General features: G+C 42.7%; 1 protein-coding gene across 1 annotated transcript; it reads left to right on the top strand.

Annotated features, from left to right (window-relative positions):
• Nucleotides 1-262: 262 nt before the first annotated feature.
• dhfr (dihydrofolate reductase) lies at nucleotides 263-15,733 on the top strand. The gene is made up of 6 exons (XM_084315148.1): nucleotides 263-435; nucleotides 1,314-1,363; nucleotides 3,297-3,402; nucleotides 9,576-9,702; nucleotides 14,588-14,703; nucleotides 15,586-15,733. The coding sequence occupies exons 1-6, from the start codon at nucleotides 386-388 to the stop codon at nucleotides 15,671-15,673; spliced, it is 537 nt and encodes a 178-aa protein (XP_084171274.1). The 5' UTR covers nucleotides 263-385; the 3' UTR covers nucleotides 15,674-15,733.
• The last annotated feature ends 2,548 nt before the right edge of the window (nucleotides 15,734-18,281 follow it).

Here is an 18,281-nt window from a genome sequence, read left to right as displayed (position 1 = left end):
GAGACTGGCATCAAGAGACTTTTTTTGTAAGGGCTGTCATCATCGAATGACCAAGAGGTGGCAGTAATGCCCTAAAAGTGGCCAGCCGCCGTTAAACCTCAATAATAATATAATAATAATAATAAGAAAATTCCTCGTCATTTCCGGAGGCGGGCTGCGGGAGGGACGCTGTTGAACTGAGGAGGAGGACTGCTGCTCGCCTCGAGTCGAACCTGACATACTACTGTCTGCTTGGACTTCAACCGGCATTTTGTACAAACTACTACTACTACTACTACTGCTACTACTACTACTACTACTACTACTACTTACTACTACTACTACTACTACTACTACGGGTAAACAGTCCCGTGTCCTCAATTGCATTGTTGCAGTATGTCCCGATATGGGTATTGGTCATAAAGGCGACCTGCCTTGGCATCCGATAAGACTCAGGTAAGTGGTTCTTCTACCTAAATAAATATTATTAGTATTAACGTTATTATATAACAACGCTGTGAAAGCAGCAGCAGTTTTTAACCCTTTCAACTGCCACACTACCGAAGGTAGTAGTGTAGTGTGGCAGTGAAGGGTTAACCTTCTGTAGTGTGGTAGTGAAAGGGTTAACCTTCTGTAGTGTGGTAGTGAAAGGGTTAACCTTCTGTAGTGTGGTAGTGAAAGGGTTAACCTTCTGTAGTGTGGTAGTGAAAGGTTAACCTTCTGTAGTTTGGTAGTGAAAGGGTTAACCTTCTGTCGTGTGGTAGTGAAAGGTTAACCTTCTGTAGTGTGGTAGTGAAAGGGTAACCTTCTGTTGTGTGGTAGTGAAAGGTTAACCTTCTGTAGTGTGTAGTGAAAGGGTTAACCTTCTGTAGTGTGGTAGTGAAAGGTTAACCTTCTGTAGTTTGGTAGTGAAAAGGGTTAACCTTCTGTAGTGTGGTAGTGAAAGGGTTAACCTTATGTAGTGTGGTAGTGAAAGGTTAACCTTCTGTAGTGTGGTAGCGAAAGGGTTAACCTTCTGTAGTGTGGTAGTGAAAGGTTAACCTTCTGTCGTGTGGTAGTGAAAGGTTAACCTTCTGTAGTGTGGTAGTGAAAGCGTTAACCTTATGTAGTGTGATAGTAAAGGGTTAACCTTCTGTAGTGTGCCAGTGAAAGGGTTAACCTTCTGTAGTGTGGCAGTGAAAGGGTTAACCGTTAACGAGTGTAGTTGTTGTGCCCAGAGTCCATAGTCCAGACTTATTGGACTGGCGTTGTCAACAACACACGCCCGGTGCAGGCCATGTCTCGTAGACCTTAATTAAGTCTTGATTTATTTGTCTGTGTTTGTTTTTTTACAGTAATGAATTCAAACATTTCCGGAAGATGACATCGACTCCATCTGTTGAGGGTAAGTAAATTAAATTAATTAAAGTAAATTAATGCACGTCAATGTTGTTGCCACACTGTCTCTTCACGTGCTGCACACCTCTGCTACACACCTCTGCCTATAATATGAATGAATGAATGAATGAATGCATGAATGAATGTATTCTCACACACACACACACACACACACACACACACACACACACACACACACACACGATATATTACATAATACATATCTTCATGTGATACAACAACATTGCAATTGTGTGCCAGGACTCCCAAGAAGCTATTTTAAATCTTTTGGAGGGAGAGCCTGAACACAAACAAAAACATACAACATGGTTTATATACCTACCTACCTACTAACATACATACAACATGGATACATAAATAAATACAGACAATTAATATTCCTAAGTATGGATTCTATATTTAGAGATATGATTTGAGCAGTTCCTCTTTCAGTGATTTTTTTGAAGGTTGAGATGGATTTTGACAGTTTCAGACTCTCGTAATAATAATAAAAAAAATGGTTGCCCTTATAATATAACTTTTTGGAAAGACTTTTAGAATTATATTATATTGTGCGAAACATCACATACGATTATCACCGAAAAAAATGATCACTTATTTTGAATGTAATGATAACAGTATAATAATATATGCTGCCCCTCGGCTCTGGAACAGTAAACGTGCTATAATATAAATAAAGTTATTATTATATAAATAAAGCTGACATGCAGACGTTACGTGTTGACTATTCTTCCTGTGATATACAGATATACACATACAAATATGAAACATTCAGCATAAATCAGTCATATATCACATACATAATCAATACAAAATAAAACAAAAGGTCCTATCTCTGTAATGTAAAGTGTCTGAGCATTTGGAAAAGCGCTATACAAAATTGATGTATTATTTATTATTATATCCATTTCACCTTTAAAAACACACAAAGTAGGGGAGCTCCAGTAGCTCACCACGTACCACGAGTGCTATTTCAGCGCCGTGGACAACCGTGCTCGTCACGGATCTGGGGCTGAGCGAGTTCGAATCCCGGACTGCAGCCATGCCTTTCCCAGAGTGTCTTCCCCCCCATCTGAACCCTTTCAGCCTGCTTCTGTCGGTCGAACTTGACCAAGTATAAATGCGATAAACATATAAAAGAGCCAGGGAAATGGCCAAAGTTTAAAAAAGAAAAAAAAAAGCGTTCAGCTAAATGACTAAATGTAAATGTAGTGTGTGCAGTGTACTGTGATGTCTTTTGTCAGGGTATGTTCTGTAGGGCCGCGCCGAATAGTTAGAAGCTTCATCCATAACGTTGACATTCAAATTATTAATCAACATTCAAATAGATTTATTAAAAATAAATGTATGTGTGTTCATTCTGTTTAAACCAATGGGGGTTTTCTTCACAGTTGCAGATAAAGATTAGGCTACACTAATATTATAGTATTATACTATTATAGTATATGACTCGTCATAAACATTTAAATAAAACATTTATCATAAATGATGTAGCCTGTCTGCATCCGCTCGGCGCTCCATCAAGACGTCACCATCACTTTTGTACCAACCGTGAGCCCTGATTGGATTATTTATGTTGACGAAACTGACTAGTTATATTCATTAAAGAAAGTTGATTTAATAAAAGAAAAATACTTATTTAATCAGATTAATCACTTTATTCAAATTGAGGATTTTTTTTTGTCGAAAAATCAAATTTTAATGATTACGTCATAAAATATGACGAAGCTTCATTCGAAAACTTCAATAGAAGCTTCGAATGTAAAAAAAAAAGAAAAAGAAAATTACATTCGGTACAGCCCTAGTATGTTGTTGTAATTATTCCCATATCACATGGGAATCCTCTTCACTGATCAACTGTACTGTGTCTGAGACCACCTTGATCCTAAAGTCTGCCCTGCACTCTGATTGGCCGGCAGGTAAACGGAACGCTGTCATCATGGGCAGGAAGACGTGGTTCTCCATTCCAGAGAAGAACAGACCGCTGAGCGACAGGATCAACATCGTCCTGAGCAGGGAGCTAAAGTACGACAAACCAAGCCACGCCTCTTCTGCTTTAAAGGGATAGTTCAGATTATTTTGGAACCAGGCCCTATTTCTTACTTAGATGATGATGATGATGATCGGTGGAGTGTCCATGCTGTTTCTCACACTAGCTCCGGCCAGTTGGCCACACGCCAATGCTAAGTCGATGGGGACAAGCTCCGGTCTGTACAAGCTGACTGAAGGTCACTGAAATCTACTCGGTGTGCCCTCCCTGTGTGGAGTAGACCTTTAGCGAGCTTCAGTCAGCTTGTGTAGACTGGTGCTTGACCCCATTGACTTTGCATTCATTCGTGGCTAACTAGCCGGAGCTAGTGTGAGGAACAGCATGGCTTCTGCTGAAAACGCCACTGGTACAGTAAGTAGCAAATAGGGCTAGGGTTCCAAAACTCTGAACTATCCCTTTAACTGGAGATGCATCGTTTACAGTTTTTCTCAATTGCTTTGGTGCATTTCTCTGATCAGAATTAAAGTTATCATAACTGTTAGTGCATTTCTCAAAACAATTAGTACAAACTGCAAAACCTAGTTGATAACCTGCAGAAGCGTGTCACTTGCTCAAAATGGATAGTTCATTCCTCAAAAGCAAGTATCCATGTCAATGAAAGTGTCACTGTCATCAAAATGAAAAGTCCTGACACCATTGTTTATGAACAAGATAGTCAAATGGCTTTGTCATGTTTTCATTATGACAGATCACTCTGTAAGTGTTTTCCAATGCAAAAAAGTCAGATATTGGTGACACTACCTGAAAATGCTCAAGACAGCACTATACACTATTTGCACAGCCATTTGAAATCTACAGTTACACATTACTGTACACACTGTACACATTGTAATATTCCCTCCTTGTTGGTCTGGGACATCAATGGTTGCTCTCTGTCTAATGGGATTTCTTCCACGCGGTCTACCTTTTGCCAGATTGAAACCCGCCTCATCAACGTATAATGTGTGCAGTGGTTCCCTGGTACACGCTTTATCCCAGAAGAGAGAGAGATAAAAACTATAAACTTTTCCTGTGTAACATAATGCATTTTGGACAACATATTGTACAGTATGAACTGTCATGTAAGTGTACTGCATGGCACTACACAAAGTAACCAGTTTACAGCACTGAACATTTATGCATAGAACACATAAATGTTTTACTTGTGCATACTGGTGGCGGATCTCCTTCACTCTGTTCCAGTCAAATGGCTACTCATTTGTCAATTGTACTACAATTGTTTCATGCGCATTTAATTTCCACTGAGCACTCTGTCAATTGTAGCGATTGAAACGGATTCAATATTCCCAAAGATATTGTCATCCTCTATAACAGCGCTTTGTATCTCTGTCAACCTTATGGCATTGTTTGCAATCACCATTGCACAAATGGCTTCCTCTTGTTGCGGAGTAAAAAGGGGCCCTCTTCCACCTCTGCGAGGTTGTCTTGCAATCCTATGTGGTGCAGAGTAAAATTACAGTAATGTACAGCAAACATGAGATATACTGCTTTACAGTAACTCATATTACTGTAGTGTACAATAACAGTGCTTCCCACTTGTAAAATAATGCAGTACAGTACCATACTGTAAATATGGCAAATATTTACTGTAACACTACTGTACACTACAATACAGTAAATCTGTGCTGCAGTAAAGCTGTCTAAATGTAAAATGTAAAAGTGACAAGTTCTTGTCCCACTGCAAGCTTCATGTATGACACAATGGCAGTAGTGCAGTGCAGATTGTTTAGTGCTGAATTACTGTCCAGTATACACACCTGCTCTCCCGAAGAAATGTTTGAATACAGTAATTTAATTTACAGTGGTTCTCTCAACATTTGGCTGCACCCTTTGACCAGCCTCAGCCATTGTGAGGCCGTGATTGATAGATTTTGACAACTAGTTCAACATTTTTGTATGTAATGACTCAATCAATGAAATGAGGACTATTAGTTTTATAGGGAATGATTATTCAGCAGTCATAAGTATAGTTAATTTTGACTGACATGACATAAGCAAATGATAATGTTATAAAACAGCAGAGAATTGTATGAAAGCAATTGATGCATGTCCAAAAGCATTTGCAATTTGTTCGGAGGAATGAGAAACTGCTACTAAATTGTGCACAAATGACAATGTTGTGGAGGTTGAACTAACAGTTATGAGAACTTTAATTCTGATCAGAGAAATGCACCAAAGCAATTGAGAAAAACTGTAACACGATACACAGCTACAAATGTAGCCTAGCAGGTTACCCACCTTGTTATTTGTGAAATAGAGTGAATTCACCTTAATAAGCACAGCATTCATAGTAGTATCAGATTGAGTTACATAGAAATATAATAATAATACATTTATTTTATATAGCGCCTTACATAAGTTATCTCAAAGCACTTTACAGACATTGAATTATAATACATGGACAGTAGACCCAAACAAAAACAAACAAACTCCGATATGGTATAAAATATGGTATTTTTTTTTAGGAAATCAAATGATACTATTCAAATCATATCTATAATAGTATCTTGGTGATTATTGGTGTTACTATGATCACCGACTGCAGTTCATAGTTTATCCACCTTTTAAACTAACCGTGACATATCTCGCATAACTCCTGTAATTGCACATAACTCCCAGTAAGCATCCTCTCACACCCAGACATACTCCAGCTGAATGTTCATTACAGTTTTGAATCAAAGTTTACCCATGCATCCCTATTATTTGTTTTATTTGACAGGCAGAATGTACAATAAATACATTGCACCAGATAATAGCTATAAGCTCATTTTGGAGCGGTATAGAAATAAACGGTTGGCTACGGTTGCATTACATTACAATACCAATACATCATCAAGTGAATGAAGCTAAACCTTACTGAGATATACTGGTACAACCTTAGTACCACATTCACACGTCTTCATACGTTTGCCTGATGTGACTTTGTGAGCGGTCATTAGTTGAAACCTGAGTATGCATTAATGACTAGCGTTGAGGCTTTGGGGGGCCCTGACTCCATAATGACTGCAAATAGGCAAAATATTATACAGAAAGCCCTGAGAAAATGTAGGTATATTATTGACATTACAGCAGGGGTTTCAAACTCGCGGCCTGAGGGATGATATTTTGCGGCCCCCTACTTGACATCAAAGTGTAGTGTTAATGCGGCCCGCGCGCTACTGTTTGCCGAGTCGTTGCGTGAGAGTTGGACGTTTTATTTATTTGATCACTTGTAGGCTACCATAGCGCTCATGACAGCAACGTTATGTTAGTGACTTGGTTGAAACGTGATTCCGGAGTGATATCAAGTAAAGTGGAAGCAAATGCATCCTCGCTATCTCCTAGTGCTCTGCATAAGCGGCTGGCTGCACTGCCACACTGTCTGTGTCTGTGTCTGTGTACGGGTCTGGTCCAATCACATTCAGCATCCCGTCAGCGTTCCCCCCTCTCACCCACAGTCTGCGAATCAGATGCAGAGTAGGGGAGTAGGGCGGGTCTTCACGGAATGCAAGTCGTCTCTGTCTTTCAGTCCGAGTCAGTTGGCAGCGCATCTACAGTAAACTTGCTCCCAGTTTTATCTCTGTGAGATAAATGTAGCTACTAGCCTAGTTTCTAGACATTTTCAAAGATGGTCAGTAAAAGAAAAGTCGACTGCAATTCAAAGGTGAATGGACTGAAAAATATGCATTCATCCTGAGTCCCAGCACCAAACCAATGTGACTATATGCCAAGAAACGGTAGCTCTTGTGAAGGGTGGCAATTTGAAAATAAGTGACTGAGTGATGGAGACCATGTTTGAAGGCAAAAAAAAGCAAAGCCCCCTCAGATCGCACAGCAACCAGAATAACTGAAATACTGGCTGGTGATTTGATTAAAGGGGAACTATTTTACTATTTCTTTCACTATTTGGGCACTTTTACACAATTCCTGTGAGTCTATGGAACACCTCTGTAATATATATATTTTTTTTATTCATTGTTTTGTATTTCTAAGCAAGTCCTCAAAAACAGCATTTTTCTACCTCAAGATCTCGAGCTGTTTTGAGCCTGGGCTCCTAAACCACTGTGCGCGTTCTGGTTCACCTGAACATTAACATGCAGCGGTGTCTCTCTGACATCACATATAGGGCACATTTTCAAATGACTCAGTTCAGTGAGGGTGAATATTGTGAGAGGAGAATCGGAAGAATGCGCCAATATGAGAATTTTGAGACATAGATCATATTAATATAAGTTCACATAGCTAGGAAACAATGCTAAACACTCAAAAAGGCCATTTATAAGATAGTTCCCATTTAAACAGCTTTGTGATAGAATAAAAAAAAATGCACAGTGCATTTCCATAGTAATAATAATAATAATAATAATAATAATAATAATAATAATGGATTCAATTTGTACCGCACTCTCCATTCGTGAGAATCTCAGAGTGCTACAGGAGATATAGACAAAAGTTAAATGAATAAAACAATTTAAAATGAATAAAAACAATTAAAAAGACTAACAACCAGTGAAATGGAAGAACCTAAGAGTAAAATAAAATAAAAATAATAGTAAAATGAATAGAAGTAAAAATAAAAGTAAAAGAAAATTCAGGCAAAAGCCTTGTTAAAAAGAAATGTTTTTAGGCCCCTTTTAAAAACCTCGACGGATTGTGGTGCTCTCAGGTGGATGGGGAGAGCATTCCAAAGTCTGGGTGCGGCAGAGCAGAAGTCGCGATCGCCCATGGAGTGCAGCTTAGTCCTGGGGGCTTTGAGGAGGTAGGCTGTGCCGGAGCGGAGGGAACGTGAGGAGGACTGGGGGGTGAGTGGATGAGTCCACTGACACCACTGAGAAGCCTATGTTCTGAAGAACCGTTCATGTTCTGAAGAACTGTTCATGTTCTGAAATGTTATTGCTAAAGATTGAGAAGATTGGATCAGTTGTACTTTTTTTTTGAATGCTTGAAACCCTTTTTTTGTGGAATATTTGATGCAGCCCAGCCTCACCCAGACTCTACCTCCAGCGGCCCCCAGGTAAATTGAGTTTGAGACCCCTGCATTACAGTATGTGGAAGAGGTAAATAGAAGAATGATGATAGTTCACATACTTCTCATTGGCTTTAAAAACGACATGAAGCATCTTCCTTTACGTCAGCGTTGGCCAGCGAACACATTGACCTGAATCCAGACGTGACCCTTAACCTTCCCTGTGTGTCCTCTCTCCCCCAGAGAGCCCCCTGCAGGGGCCCACTACCTGGCCCCAGACGTGACCCTTAACCTTCCCTGTGTGTCCTCTCTCCCCCAGAGAGCCCCCCCCCTGCAGGGCCCCACTACCTGGCCCCAGACGTGACCCTTAACCTTCCCTGTGTGTCCTCTCTCCTCCAGAGAGCCCCCCCCCCCTGCAGGGTCCCACTACCTGGCCCCAGAAGTGACCCTTAACCTTCCCTGTGTGTCCTCTCTCCCCCAGAGAGCCCCCCCCCCTGCAGGGCCCCACTACCTGGCCCCAGACGTGACCCTTAACCTTCCCTGTGTGTCCTCTCTCCCCCAGAGAGCCCCCCCCCCTGCAGGGGCCCCACTACCTGGCCCCAGACGTGACCCTTAACCTTCCCTGTGTGTCCTCTCTCCTCCAGAGAGCCCCCCCCCCCTGCAGGGCCCCACTACCTGGCCCCAGACGTGACCCTTAACCTTCCCTGTGTGTCCTCTCTCCTCCAGAGAGCCCCCCCCCCCTGCAGGGGCCCCACTACCTGGCCCCAGACGTGACCCTTAACCTTCCCTGTGTGTCCTCTCTCCCCCAGAGAGCCCCCCCCCCTGCAGGGGCCCCACTACCTGGCCCCAGACGTGACCCTTAACCTTCCCTGTGTGTCCTCTCTCCTCCAGAGAGCCCCCCCCCCCTGCAGGGGCCCCACTACCTGGCCCCAGACGTGACCCTTAACCTTCCCTGTGTGTCCTCTCTCCTCCAGAGAGCCCCCTGCAGGGGCCCCACTACCTGGCCCCAGACGTGACCCTTAACCTTCCCTGTGTGTCCTCTCTCCCCCAGAGAGCCCCCTGCAGGGGCCCACTACCTGGCCCCAGACGTGACCCTTAACCTTCCCTGTGTGTCCTCTCTCCCCCAGAGAGCCCCCTGCAGGGGCCCACTACCTGGCCCCAGACGTGACCTTTAACCTTCCCTGTGTGTCCTCTCTCCTCCAGAGAGCCCCCTGCAGGGGCCCACTACCTGGCCCCAGACTTCAGCTCCGCCCTCAGGCTGCTGGACACGGCTGAGATGGCAGACAAGGCCGACCAGGTCTGGGTCATAGGAGGCAGCTCACTATACAAGGTGAGTCACCAATTAGCACAATGAGTGGAGGCAGATAGAAACCAGCTGTTGGCCAAAAACAGCTCTCCCGGAGTTTTAAGCTAGGCTAGTGGTCCGTGTTGTGTACAGTTTTAAGCTAGGCTAGTGGTCCGTGTTGTGTACAGTTTTAAGCTAGGCTAGTGGTCCGTGTCGTGTACAGTTTTAAGCTAGGCTAGTGGTCCGTGTCGTGTACAGTTTTAAGCTAGGCTAGTGGTCCGTGTCGTGTACAGTTTTAAGCTAGGCTAGTGGTCCGTGTCGTGTACAGTTTTAAGCTAGGCTAGTGGTCCGTGTCGTGTACAGTTTTAAGCTAGGCTAGTGGTCCGTGTCGTGTACAGTTTTAAGCTAGGCTAGTGGTCCGTGTCGTGTACAGTTTTAAGCTAGGCTAGTGCTCCGTGTTGTGTACTGTTTTAAACTAGGCTAGTGGTCCGTGTCGTGTACAGTTTTAAGCTAGGCTAGTGGTCCGTGTCGTGTACAGTTTTAAGCTAGGCTAGTGCTCCGTGTTGTGTACAGTTTTAAGCTAGGCTAGTGCTCCGTGTTGTGTACTGTTTTAAACTAGGCTAGTGGTCCGTGTCGTGTACAGTTTTAAGCTAGGCTAGTGCTCCGTGTCGTGTACAGTTTTAAGCTAGGCTAGTGCTCCGTGTTGTGTACAGTTTTAAGCTAGGCTAGTGGTCCGTGTTGTGTACAGTTTTAAGCTAGGCTAGTGGTCCGTGTTGTGTACAGTTTTAAGCTAGGCTAGTGCTCCGTGTTGTGTACAGTTTTAAGCTAGGCTAGTGCTCCGTGTTGTGTACAGTTTTAAGCTAGGCTATTGCTCCGTGTCGTGTACAGTTTTAAGCTAGGCTAGTGGTCCGTGTCGTGTACAGTTTTAAGCTAGGCTAGTGGTCCGTGTTGTGTACAGTTTTAAGCTAGGCTAGTGCTCCGTGTTGTGTACAGTTTTAAGCTAGGCTAGTGCTCCGTGTTGTGTACAGTTTTAAACTAGGCTAGTGGTCCGTGTTGTGTACAGTTTTAAGCTAGGCTAGTGGTCCGTGTTGTGTACAGGAATGAGCTAGGCTAGTGGTCCGTGTTGTGTACAGTTTTAAGCTAGGCTAGTGCTCCGTGTTGTGTACAGTTTTAAGCTAGGCTAGTGGTCCGTGTTGTGTACAGTTTTAAGCTAGGTTAGTGGTCCGTGTTGTGTACAGTTTTAAGCTAGGCTAGTGGTCCGTGTTGTGTACAGGAATGAGCTAGGCTAGTGGTCCGTGTTGTGTACAGTTTTAAGCTAGGCTAGTGCTCCGTGTTGTGTACAGTTTTAAGCTAGGCTAGTGGTCCGTGTTGTGTACAGTTTTAAGCTAGGCTAGTGGTCCGTGTTGTGTACAGTTTTAAGCTAGGCTAGTGGTCCGTGTTGTGTACAGTTTTAAGCTAGGCTAGTGGTCCGTGTTGTGTACAGTTTTAAGCTAGGCTAGTGGTCCGTGTTGTGTACAGTTTTAAGTAGGGATGTCTGATATTATCGGCCTACCGATATTATCGGCCGATATCGGCATTAAAATGTAATATCGGAAAATATCTGTATCGGTTTAAAAAAAAAAAACTATTATTGTTTTTTTTTAACATTTCTATAGAAATGATGTCCGATATTATCGGCTTACCGATATTATCGGCCGATATCGGCATTAAAATGTGATATCGATTGATATCGGTATCGGAAATTAAGAGTTGGACAATATCGGTATATCGGTATCGGTAAAAAAGCCAATATCGAGCATCCCTAGTTTTAAGCTAGGCTAGTGGTCCGTGTTGTGTACTGTTTTAAGTAGGGATGTCCCGATCAAATTTTTTTGCTCCCGATCCGATCATGTGATTTTGAGTATCTACTAGAGCTGCAGCGGTATTGATATTTTCCTTACCGCACAAATTTGCGAAATATTTCCTATCGCCGCGGTTATTACCGCACAGTGCGCCCAAAAAAATAAAGTTTGAATGCATTTTTTTTTTTTTTTAGTAGTCTACCCTTATAGCCTGCCTCTAGTCTAATGGCGCTTTTCCACTGCATAGTACCTACTAGGCTTGGGCGGTATCCTTATTTTCAAACCGGCAAACCTTTATGTTATAATACCCCGGTGCACGATATTTGACGGTATGACTTTCATTTTCATCCGCAGGGGGGGGGGTTACGTGTTACCAAGTAAACAAATCATCGTCAGCTCTCAGAACGGTAGTCCCGCACCGGTAGAAGCCCGCACCGTTTTAGCGTTAGCATCTAGCCTATAGCCATGGCAGACTATTTGATTCCTTAAGGGCTAGAAATTGCCTGGGTTTTGGTCATATGCTCCCGAAATGCTCCCGTTGTTTGGCTACTTCTATGTGCAGTGAAAACTACTCTAATGCTTTATAACCTAGTCATTGATTTAGTTCAGGGTAATCTAAGATTAGCCCCAGAGCTAACGCTACTTAACGTGAGCTAACGCTAGTTATTCAAGCTCAGTAGCTCACCGAGAGATAAACAGCTGACAGCGGATAGTACAGGACGGTACAAATACAATAAAAAGGCGGGTGGGGGCTGTTGTGTAAACCTTGTACTCTTTAGTTCACATATAATAATTTAGTTCACATATAATAAGAGACTGATTGCGCCACAACAACACTGCTCTCGTCACAACGCTTTACGGTATTTTCACAGCACTGTCGCAACATTACCGTAAAACGTGAACACCGTTGTGACCCACTCGCTCCACTAGAGCGGTCTCGCCCTCTGCTGGCGCGTGTGTGCACTACACTCAGTGTGTGCACTACACTCAAAACTCTGTTTCACTGTTATAGAAACTGAAGCGCATCTGTGATTTTGACGGTGACGGACGGTATTGAAAATCAATACCGTAGGTATTTCTAAATACCCTGGTATACCGTCATACCGCCCAAGCCTAGTGCTAATGAACTGTATGTGCTAGGACTGGGTGCTAATGAACTGTATGTGCTAGGACTGGGTGCTAATGAACTGTATGTGCTAGGACTGGGTGCTAATGAACTGTATGTGCTAGGACTGGGTGCTAATGAACTGTATGTGCTAGGACTGGGTGCTAATGAACTGTGTGTGCTAGGACTGGGTGCTAATGAACTGTATGTGCTAGGACTGGGTGCTAATGAACTGTATGTGCTAGGACTGGGTGCTAATGAACTGTATGTGCTAGGACTGGGTGCTAATGAACTGTATGTGCTAGGACTGGGTGCTAATGAACTATGTGCTAGGACTGGGTGCTAATGAACTGTATGTGCTAGGACTGGGTGCTAATGAACTGTATGTGCTAGGACTGGGTGCTAATGAACTGTATGTGCTAGGACTGGGTGCTAATGAACTGTATGTGCTAGGACTGGGTGCTAATGAACTGTATGTGCTAGGACTGGGTGCTAATGAACTGTGTGTGCTAGGACTGGGTGCTAATGAACTGTATGTGCTAGGACTGGGTGCTAATGAACTATGTGCTAGGACTGGGTACTAATGAACTGTGTGTGCTAGGACTGGGTGCTAATGAATTGTATGTGCTAGGACTGGGTGCTAATGAACTGTATGTGCTAGGACTGGGTGCTAATGAACTGTATGTGCTAGGACTGGGTGCTAATGAACTGTATGTGCTAGGACTGGGTGCTAATGAACTGTATGTGCTAGGACTGGGTGCTAATGAACTGTATGTGCTAGGACTGGGTGCTAATGAACTGTATGTGCTAGGACTGGGTGCTAATGAACTGTATGTGCTAGGACTGGGTGCTAATGAACTGTATGTGCTAGGACTGGGTGCTAATGAACTGTATGTGCTAGGACTGGGTGCTAATGAACTGTATGTGCTAGGACTGGGTGCTAATGAACTGTATGTGCTAGGACTGGGTGCTAATGAACTGTATGTGCTAGGACTGGGTGCTAATGAACTGAAATACATATCATGGTATACTATCACATTAACTATGTAACGATAAAGTAAGCAATAATTAATATTGTTTTAAATACAAATGCCACATTCTCCATAATGTTGGCCCTCTGTCAACGTGTCTGTAACGTTTTATCTGTTTATCTACACTAATTTGAGAATCTTGTTTAATCTCTCAGATACGAGGCGTTTGTGTTAAAAGGTCCAACTGATGAACACAGGCGCTCGGTCCCTCATACCTCCCTCGCTCTCTCTCTCTTGTCATTGGTTGTCATGGCGACCTGCTCAAGGATGAGTTGAAAATGAAGCGCCCAGCTCTTGACATATTCTGTTCCATCTGCATTGACATACGTGAACGCACACACTAGGGCTGACCTCTATTAGTCGAATAGTCGACTAATCGATCGAAAGGAGCCGTAGTCGACTGCCAACCTCTTAGTCGAATACAAAAAAATATATATAAATATTTAATAAAAATATATATATATATATATATATATATATATATATATATATATTAAAAAAATTATCATTCTTTACAAAAGAAAAGAGGCATAGAAGCGTGGCTAACGCTAATGGCACGCATACCAGAGGCTAACTGCCTAAGAAAACAGGCACAGAGGCACTGAAAGAGGATTTCACCCATCTAATGAACACACTAGACTAAACAAATATCAAGATGTATCCATCAGTGGACCAATTGCATGCTTTTGCAGAGGACAAGAAGCCTTCAGTCGACTCCTTCAGACATTAAGCACCCCCACAGCCCAAATGGAATGATACAAAAATATATATATATTTAACTTTTTTTTTCACATTTTCTTTTTCATAGTCGACTAATAGTCGACTATCTGCAAATTTCGGCCAATCATAGTCGACTATCCAAATCCTTAGTCGGGGACAGCCCTAGCACACACACACAAGACGTTGCCACATGTATTGATTATTGTCGTCACTCCGTTGATTGGGCTCCCCAGGAGATGATGGAGAGCCGGGCCACCAGGAGACTCTTCGTCACCCGCATCCTGCAGCAGTTCCAGAGCGACACCTTCCTCCCAGAGATCAACCCAGACGAGTACAGCTTACTGTCCGGGTGAGTTCAACAGGCAGGCAGGCAGACAGACAGACAGACAGACAGACAGACAGACAGACAGACAGACAGACAGACAGGTTTTTCTCCAATGATTCCAAACCAATAGTTTGCTCTTCAGTCAAAGTAATGGATCGGATTGGTAATGTATCGGCAATGAAAACTCATTATCGGTGCATCCAGAGTGTGTATGAATAGAACTCTTTTAACACCAGCACAGCCATGGAGGAAATGCCACTAATTCCCGCCAGGAACAGGTCAGATGACCCGACAGCTTGTATGAGAAAAATAAACAGTGTAAACTATATAATTACCTCTGAATATAAAAATATGAGGTTTACCACAATGAAATGTAGGTTTGAGTGACATTAAAAAAAAATTAAAATAATAATAATAAAAAATAGATATTAAAATAAAAATTTGGATGGAAGAGCCACGGGTTGGCCACCCCTGCGCTAGACGCTCGCAAAGTGCTGTGACTTTCGTCTGTTCCAACGGCCCATATGTGGAATAACGTTCTAATTACATTTTCCTGAAGTCATTTTGAAATTTCAGAAACCGTGCTGCAGATAAAACGGGTACTTTTAGGAAAAGTCATTGAGTGACAGAGCTGGAGCTCGACCGAGTGACGAGGATACATTTATTGAAAATGCCTAGGGGTCATGTGACCCCTTGTCGGCTGTGCTAGTGTTAACTCTGTTAAAACAGACCATTTATTATCAAAGCCTCATTTGACTCGGAGATGCTGTCTTTTTATGGACTGAATTTATGTAGCTCTTTTATCCAAAGTGCTTTACAACATCGGCCTCGCGTTCACACGCACGCATGGCGGCGGAGGCAACTGTTTTTTGCACAACACACCAATGTCCTGTCGTCTCCCTGCAGGTTTCCGGGGGTACCAGAGGGCACACACGAGGAGAACGGCATCCAGTACACCTTCCAAGTGTACGAGAGCATCCACTCTGAACTGTAACAGGGACGAGACTTTCTGTTTCAAGGAAAACATGCTATAGTGTGAATAATTTATAATGATTTGTGAATAAAGTGATTTGTACAGTATTAACCATGTCCAGGAGTCATTCAAACTCAACGGTGGGACCCGTACTGTTGTCAAAACAGCGACCTCTATGAATGAATGAATGACTTTTATTTATATAGCACCCTTCACAGCACGAATGCACAGGGTGCTTTACATTACAGCTTAATATAAAAACACAATAAAACAAAGTCAGAAATAAATGACCGCAACAACAGACGGTAGTTAAAAAAGACAGTGAAACCAGATAGAAAAAGTAGAATAAAAGAATTTGGATAAAATCATGAGTCACTAATTAAAACAACACTATAGAACAGTGAGGACAAGAAAAAGAAAAGGTGCCTATGTATGACCAAAGGCCTGTCTGAACAAATGTGTTTTTAGTTGTTTTTTAAAAGAGTTTTCAGAGGGGGCAGTTCGCAGGTCCAGGGGGAGAGTGTTCCAGAGCCTTGGTGCCGTCACCTCGAAGGCTCGATCACCCCTTGTTTTCAGCCTGGACCTGGGGACCACCAGGGGGTGCTGATCGGCAGATCTGAGTGAGCGGGTGTTGGTGTAGGGATGGATGAGTTCAGTGATGTAGATAGGGGCCTGACCGTGGAGTGCTCTGAAAGTGAAAGTGAGGACTTTGAAGTGAATTCTATAGTGTACCGGGAGCCAGTGCAGGGATACCAGAATGGGAGTGATGTGACATGATTTTTTTGACCTTGTGACCTCTAGGCAAAATAGTCCTGCTTGGCATTGCACTTTGTTACTAGGTCCTCAAGAGGTTGAATAATAAATGATGAGACATTCCTTAACTCATTCTGCGCTATCGCTTAATGCGCGAGAGGGCGCTAGAACGCCTCTGCTTTAATCAATGGGGGGACTGCGAGATTTGCGAGTGCTTAAAAAAAGATATCTTATATTATAGCTATGGGTCTAATACACCCATTGATTATCAGTGAGTTGCTTCCAGTCAACATGTACAAAACGGATAGTTTTTTCATCCGTACATTTCCGTTTTATACCGTTTTGAATATGAATATAGTTTTGGTGATTCTTAGTAATCCCAGGAAAAGACGTGATAATAGCCCTTTAGTGGAATACACTAAACACGTTGTCATTTTTCGCCTGATTATCTAATCATCCTGAAATCAACGCTAGATCATCGTTATTATCCTTCCTCGTGCAAGAATGAAAAGGGCCTTGTAGCGCGAGGCTCCCCAGTCCCCTCCTGCACCCAACGGCACACAGACAGCCGCGATCGCGGTAGAAAGAAATATCAGATCAACGCAAGATTTTATATATAGAGTCCTTACCTGGTATCTGATGTAATGCAAAAGAAATAATCCAATTATCTGATCGCCATTCCAAATACTGCTCGTGGAGGTCCGTACCACATTACCGAGCGTTACACCTGAACGGGCGGGGTTAGTGGCATGGTACATCGTTGTAAAGGCCTGCCTCGTCTGAGTATTTAAACCCCGCCCGCACGCTATTATTCCGAAATCAAATCTATATCATAGGTATTATTTTCCATCATGAATGCATGAAAGGGGGGGGGGTCGTTTCTGAATATATATAACGGCATTCATATTGAACACAAAACGCTTATCAGCCCGATTGGTATAAAAGCATTGCAGGATCAAGCAAAAATGTACATCAGATCGTCCTTACCTGTGATCGGGAGTATTCCAAAAATATTATTCCAATTGTTTGATTGCCATCTGGTACATCCAGTGATGCAGTGGTGGTCCCACGGGGTACCACGCCGTCCTAGCAGTTTTCTGAGCATTAGTATGCGCACTCGCGCACGGATGTGTACGCGCGCGCACACAAACATGCGCTCCACTAATTCGTTGTGCGCTAAGTACCCACCGTCTTATAACAATAGCGCAGGTCGTCAGGTGTCTTCAACTACACTACCCGGCACTTATCTATCACCTAAACTTTGCATAATAATAGGATACCAATACTAACATAACAAAGAAAGAGAAGTGCAAAATCAAAATACAAGCCCTGTGGGGGTTTGCCTGATCTGTGGAGCTCTTTGTGACAAATGGTCCCGACTGGAAGGATGAGGCATTAAGTTGTGCTTCAGAAGGAAACTGTCCTTCTATAAACTGTAAGTTACATTGTTAATTTAGTTTGTATTTACTTTTCTAGTTTAAGTTAATTCAATTAAATAAATTGTAACTACAATATTGTATACAATTACATTTAAAACATTGTTTGTTTTTCAACCATATCTGTTGACAATATAATTTCTTTATATATTGAAGGCTACATCCTGCTACCTTTTTCAGCTTCTCTATTTCAAGGCAATATTTACAAAAACGAAACTAAAACTAGTAATTTCCTATACAAACATGTTTCCTATTTATGCATAATAATCATCTGTTCTGTGCGATCGCGAGGGAATATGTATGCGCGTGCACGTGGCGTCCAGGCAGTTCTGATATTACGACTGCATCCCTGGGTACATCCAATGTCCATTTGGTCCACGGCATAATCCACCACAACATATGGATCGGGGATATTTGACGCGCTTCAATGGAACCGGGAG

Source organism: Notolepis coatsorum (assembly GCF_963971535.1).
Source record: "Notolepis coatsorum genome assembly, chromosome: 1".
Taxonomy (NCBI): domain Eukaryota; kingdom Metazoa; phylum Chordata; class Actinopteri; order Aulopiformes; family Paralepididae; genus Notolepis; species Notolepis coatsorum.
This window is presented reverse-complemented; position numbering and strand designations above follow the sequence as displayed.